General features: G+C 57.9%; 3 protein-coding genes across 3 annotated transcripts in view; 2 read left to right on the top strand and 1 right to left on the bottom strand.

Moving 5' to 3' along the window:
• Nucleotides 1-780: 780 nt before the first annotated feature.
• Nucleotides 781-3363, top strand: PTSG_11921 (uncharacterized protein; the record flags this gene model as incomplete). Its single annotated transcript, XM_004996239.1, has 2 exons — nucleotides 781-1481; nucleotides 2517-3363. 2 exons carry the CDS (start codon nucleotides 781-783, stop codon nucleotides 3361-3363), a joined length of 1548 nt encoding a protein of 515 aa, XP_004996296.1.
• A 159-nt stretch (nucleotides 3364-3522) lies between these two features.
• PTSG_11920 (uncharacterized protein) lies at nucleotides 3523-4409 on the bottom strand (the record flags this gene model as incomplete). The annotated part of the gene is made up of 2 exons (XM_004996238.1): nucleotides 3523-3530; nucleotides 3776-4409. 2 exons carry the CDS (start codon nucleotides 4407-4409, stop codon nucleotides 3523-3525), a joined length of 642 nt encoding a protein of 213 aa, XP_004996295.1.
• Nucleotides 4410-4787: 378 nt separating this feature from the next.
• The window catches only part of PTSG_02790 (ornithine decarboxylase), a gene marked incomplete at both ends in the record, with an annotated part of 2065 nt that continues 406 nt past the window's right edge, over nucleotides 4788-6446 (top strand). The window contains 2 exons of the mRNA XM_004996237.1: nucleotides 4788-4907; nucleotides 5239-6446. The exon at nucleotides 5239-6446 is cut by the window's right edge and continues 406 nt beyond it. Of these exons, the coding sequence (XP_004996294.1) occupies nucleotides 4788-4907; nucleotides 5239-6446 (1328 nt within the window). The remainder of the gene's footprint in view (nucleotides 4908-5238) is intronic.

Genomic DNA, 6446 nt, shown 5'->3' with positions numbered 1-6446 from the left:
ACGATTTTGTGCCGCCAAACATTTGAATCGAGCATGTCACTGCAAGTCACCACAGGTCACTGATGGAGGACTTCACGGGTACTGCACACAGCAGCTCTTCACTGGAGGGACTCGACACCAGCAAGCACGCCACTGCGGGGGAGTGTTGACATCACTGTTCCAGTGTCAATGCTTGCTGAGTCAGCAAATTCTGCTGTAAACGTTTCTGTGCACGTGCGCCCAGAAACGGGCGTTTCTGGTTGTTTTGCCACGTGGCACTTCTCTCTCTCTCCTCCAGTTTTCTGTCTATGTGTGAGAGTGTCTCTCAGTTCATGTTCATTCATCCTACATCCTTGTTTGCTTCACAACTCAAGTAAACACACACAACTTCCCCTTGCCAAGACAATCTCCCACACAACACACAGCACACTCTGCACACACACACACACACACACACACACAAGTCTCCAACAACAGCACCATCACCATGAACTTACAACACTAAAGCCCCTACGGCTTCTGCTCTCGTATTCGTGTTTCTCCCTGCTTGTTCTTTCTGTGCACTCGCTCATGCCCTTTTGTGCGAGTGTCACGTTCGTCTTGTTCATTCTTTTGTTTTACTGTTTGTCTTCGACAACGACCCCAGTACACAGCCCATGACCTTACATGGTAGCGATTGCACAAAGTCCACCGACCATTGAGTGATTGAGACCCTACCTTTGCAAACCACAACACACCGCTTACCCACCCCAGCCAAACCTAGCAATTCTCGCTCAGCCGCGCCTCTCGACACACGACAAGATGGACTTCGTTTTTCGCAAGTTCTCGGGATCGAAGACCGAGGACGTCCATGACTGGGCCGACGATACCAAGCTCCTGCTGGAGGTCGCCTCCGCGACAATGGACGCCCGCCAAGTGAAGCTCCATCTCTACCTGCAACTCGACGGGAGAGCCAAGTCCTTCGCCAAGGAGTTCATGAGTGACTCCGCAGTCAAGGCGGACGACCTCGTGGACAAGATCGTCGACCGCTTCCACAACCCATCCCGACAGCTACAGCTGGTCTTCGAGCTCCGCGCCATCAGGCAAACCAAGGACGTTCAAGCCTACAACGGAGACTTCAACCGCGTGGCGGACCAACTGTCGGAGCGGAGCGAGGTCTTCCTGCTGGCCTTCTACCTGATAGGACTCCACCCGACGATTCGACAAGTGGTATCGGTGGCCAGCCCGTCGACGCTGGTTCAAGCAATGAAGATCGCCGAGGACGCGGACCGAGCCAAGGATGCATCCGGGACCCACTTCGCGCGCCACACGTCAGTCTCTTCAAACAGCACCTCCAAGTACCAGGCAAGCAAGCAGGCCCCGCGACGTGATGAAGGACCACGCAAGCGCCTGCCACCACTGACACCAGAGGAGCGCCAGCGACTGATGGCCGAGGGCGCCTGCTTCCGTTGCCGCAAACCCGGCCACGGCTATGCTCAGTGCCCGGGAAACGGCCCGCTTCAGTGAGGGGGCGCGTGACCCTCCTGAAGCGGACCATCCCACGCGAGCCGCCACCCGTCACAACGACAACCCCAGACACACACACACACAGACACACACACAGACACACACACAGACACACACACAGACACACACACAGACACAGCGTGCAGAGATCTACACGCGCACACGGACACAGACACAGACACAGCTATAGCGTGCAGAGATCTACACGCACACACGGACACAGACACAGCTACAGCGTGCAGAGATCTACACGCGCACACGGACACAGACTCAGCGGCAGAGTCGTCGGACTCAGCAACCATGGACCCAGCCACTGCCGCAGCACACACAGCATTAGCCACGGTGGCAAACCCAGATGCGCAAACAAACGCAGACACAGACACAGACACGGACACAGACACAGACACAGGTGCACATACAGACACAACCGCACACACAGTCACGGACACAGCTACAGCGTGCAGAGACCTACACGCCCACAGACACACAAACGCAGACACAGCGACGACGCCCACCATAGCAACAAGCGCGGGAGCAGATCCGCACAACGTCACCGACCCACAGTTACCGTTTCCCTCCAGTGTCTCGTGGAGGCCACCACCGACAACCGTGCGGAAGCCTCGACGATCCAGCCGCCTCGCGCAAAAGGCGTACTTGCGAGCGTGGCAAGACAACCCACTGCTGGTGTTGTAGAGTAGTACGAGGAGTGTGTGTGTAGTGTGTAGCTGGGTGTGCGTGTACGATCGATCTCGATATGGGGTGATGGTGTATTGGTAGGTGAACTTGCAAGGCAAGAGGAGATAGAAAAGAGAAGGAAGAAGTGACAGGTGGCAGCGGAGCAGGTGGGGCCAGATAGGTCAGAGGGAGCATGCAAGAAGGGTGTAACGATCAGGAGTCAAGAAGAGGAAGACAAAGCAGGAGAAAGTCAGTGCAAGATATGCATGCTAATCTATTAAAGGTCTTGACATCATCGATGACGTCGGATTAAACCAACCCGCATCGAATCCTGTGGTGGAATACTGCCACAATAGCAGTGCTCCACTACAGCTGGCCATGACGAGACAGCCCCCACCGAGCCTCCGCAAGGAGCAGACCTCCCGCCGCGCGGGCGCTGCACGACCAGGGCGCCGGAACGGAGACAGCGATGGGGAGGACGGCCAGGAGTACTCCGCTATCACCCTCACCGTTCGCAACGCACCCACAACAAGAAGCCAGCCACCGACCAACTACCTCAGCGCGGTTACCACAGCATCAACCCCGGCCTACGTTCCCCAACTACGTTTTCGTGCAACGATCAACGGTGCCCCATGCAACATCCTGTTGGACTCGGGGTGCACAACCGACGTGGTGGCCGAGGAGTTTGCCTTGAAAAACCTTAGGGTGATACAGGTACACCAAGACACACAGGTCACGTACGGAGACGGATCCCACGTCTCCAGATCGAGCATGACAACGGCTACCCTCAATGTGCAAGGCCTGACGACGACGCGGGACTTCCTCGTGATTCCAATTGGGGGAGTCGACGCCGTGTTGGGCAGACCTTTCCTCAAGGACTATGCAGCACGCGTTGACCACGTCAACGATCAAGTTCACCTAACAGACCCCACCAACCCACGACAACCACTGCGCAACCCAGCGCCCATGGAGCACAAGAACACAGACAAGGAACTGGCAGGCGGCGTCATCCTCCGAACAGCATCAGAAACAACACGGAACGACCGCGACAACGACCCAGCGCTGTACCTGATTGTAGAAACACGACAGGTGGTGTGTGTGTTTACTGTAGGCAAACGCAACAAACAAGAACACAAGGAGAATGAACAAGCACAACAAGCTGCTGCCAAATCAACTCGGGCAGCACACTCAAACAAACACTAGACAAGTGCACACACAGTTCACAACGCTGCCAAGGCGACATGGGCAGAGTGTGCACGAACACAAGCAATCTAAACAACGAACAGCATGCATACATGCGCGCAGAGCAATGCTAAACATGGCATGAATGCTTGCAGGCAAGCATACACAACAGACAACACTTCACAACACTGCATGGCACGCAGGCATGGCATTTGCCAAGCATGGCGAGCATGCACACACACACACACATGGCACACAACTCACGTGTGTAGGGGAAGGAGGAGAGGAGAGGCAGTTGGCACACATGCCAGCAGAGCGGAAGGAATGTTTGCCAACTGAGAAAACCACAAAGCAGGTGTTGTTGGCAAACAAGACGAAACCACACGACAAGGCAAATTAGGAAGGACTCAACACAAAACAGAAACGCACTCACTCTCAACACTCCCCCTCAACTGCCTTCTCTGCTCCGTCTCAGCCGTCGAGGTTCCCACCAGTCGTGGCAGGTGCTGCTCGAAGGTCTGCTTGTCCAGTGCCTTGGTCAGCGCGTCGGCAACCATCCGCGTGCCGGGACAGTGCTGCAGCACAATGGTTCCGTCGGCGATGAGCTCCCGCACGAAGTGGTGGCGTACCCGGATGTGCTTCGTGCGCGGCTTGGTGACGTGGTCGTTGCCGATGGCGATGGCCGCCTGGTTATCTGTCAGCATCTTGGTGGCTCCAGCCTCGGGCTCGCCGAGGTCCATGAGCAGCTGCCGCAGGAAGACGACGTCCTGCGCTGCAGCGGAGATGGCCATGTACTCGGCCTCGGCGGTGCTCAGCGCAACCGTGGGTTGCAGCCGGCTGCTCCAAGACACAAGACAGCCGTTGATGTAGCAGGTGAAGCCCGTCGTGGAGCGGCCCGTCAGCTGGTCTGTGCCGAAGCTGGCATCGCTGTAGCACACAAGGTCCAGCGGCTGGTCCTTGCGCGTGCCGCTGCGTCGCTTGAAGAGGAGGCCGTGCTCGCTCGTCGCCTTCAGGTACCGCACGACGTGCTTGGCTGCCTGCCAGTGGACCGTCGTGTAACGGTCCATGTAACGGCAGAGCAGTCCGCACGCGAAGCTGACGTCTGGTAATCTCCCACACAACACACTGCACACACTGCACACGCAGCACACACACACAAGTCTCCAACAACAGCACCACCACCATGAACTTGCAACAGTCATAGCCCGCGTGCTCATGACGTCATGCTCATACCAATGACGGTGAGCGCGTGGGAGTCATGATGGGGTATGTGGTCCTGTAGCAATATCGTGCACACGGCGAGGGGCGCAAGAATGATGTCAAACAAGAACAGCAAAGAATACAAGACATCTGCGCGGGCTCATGGTCGTTTTGATTCTCACAACACAAAACTGATTACATAGTTAGGCCAATACACTAAATATAGGACAATGTTGCCAAACAACATGTCGCAAAACATTCGCTGCCTCTGTTTCCGCAACCACCCCATCAAACAACGCAATCCCAGCCGCCGTGACACCAATGTCAACCACAACCAGGCCCCAAGCGCCCAGCAGGCACCGCAGGTGTGATTGCAGTCATCGCCAGCAACTTTACTCCATTGCGCAGTGGGCATAAGCATCGTTTTCCGCATGCACTGGTAAACAGCGCTGTCGGTGTGAGCGATGATGTGATGTGACTGCGATGTGAGCCAGACCTGCAGGCGGAAGCAGCACAGCTGTTGTGTGTGCCCATGCGCTCGCGACCGAGTTCATTTTCTACTCGACCTCTTCGGCACGACGACCACAGCGCAGACCCAACAGCTTCACTCAGACAAGCAAACAGAGGAAGCACTAGCATCGAAGGCCCTTACGACCGCCCGTCTAGCAAGCCCATCGCAACCCACCACCAGCACAGGGCCTCAACCAGCACCCAAGCCAAGTCACAACAGCGACGGAGCCAATGGACAGCACCAGCGCCCACAACGCCAACGCCAGCGGCGCGATTGCTGCGCCCTTGACTGTGAACGTGAGCGGCCCCGATGCAGCGAGCCGGCATGCTGCCATGGCGGACGTTATTGTGAGCGGTACAACGGAGGAAGAGGCGTTTTTCCTGACAGACCTTGGCGACGTGTGCCGCAAGCACAAGCGGTGGCAGGCACACCTGCCGATGGTGGAGCCGTTCTATGCGGTCAAGTGCAACAGTGATCCCGCCATCTTGGGCACGCTGGCGGCCTTGGGGGCCAACTTTGACTGCGCGTCGCTGGGCGAGATCCAGGCCATCCTCAACCTTGGTGTTAGCTCCGACCGCGTCATCTTTGCCAACCCGTGCAAGGCCATCGCTCACCTGCGCTTTGCGAAGCAGGTCGGCGTTCGCATGATGACCTTTGACAACGAGTTTGAGCTGCTCAAGATTGCCAAGCATTACCCGGGGGCCGCCCTCGTGCTTCGCGTGCTCGCGGACGACTCGCGATCTGCGTGCCGCCTCGGCCTCAAGTTTGGCGCAGACCCGGCTGTCACCGGCCACCTGCTGCAGCTGGCCCGCCAGCTTGGACTGGACGTGGTAGGGGTGAGCTTCCACGTTGGGAGCGGCGCCACAGACGCGCGCGCGTTTGCCGATGCGGTTGCACGCGCGCGCGCTGTGTTTGACGAGGCAGCAGCCCTCGGCTTCAGCCCGCACCTGCTTGATGTTGGGGGCGGTTTCCCGGGAGATGATCCCGCTGCGACGCCAGCGGCCGCAGTCCGGTTTGAGGACATTGCGCGTGAGCTCCGCAGCGCCTTTGCAGAGCACTTCCCGCCCTCGGCGGTGCCTGGTCTCCGCATTATTGCTGAGCCGGGCTGGTACTATGTTGCGTCCGCCAGCTCGCTGGCTGTCTGCATCACTTCCAAGCGCCGCGTGGTGGATGTGACGGCCACCACACCAACGGCAACGACGGGTGCGACGCCTACGACGCCTGCGAGCAACGCCACCCCCCACCCCGCCACTGAGCCGCCACCAAAGTTCATGTACTACGTGAATGACGGCGTGTACCAGTCGTTCAACTGTATCATCTTCGACCACGCGCGTGTGCAAGCGCAGGTGCTGTACACGGGCAACGGCGTGCCGGCCATGGACGACGAGCACCT

This window comes from Salpingoeca rosetta (assembly GCF_000188695.1).
Source record: "Salpingoeca rosetta unplaced genomic scaffold supercont1.6, whole genome shotgun sequence".
NCBI lineage: Eukaryota > Choanoflagellata > Craspedida > Salpingoecidae > Salpingoeca > Salpingoeca rosetta.
This window is presented reverse-complemented; position numbering and strand designations above follow the sequence as displayed.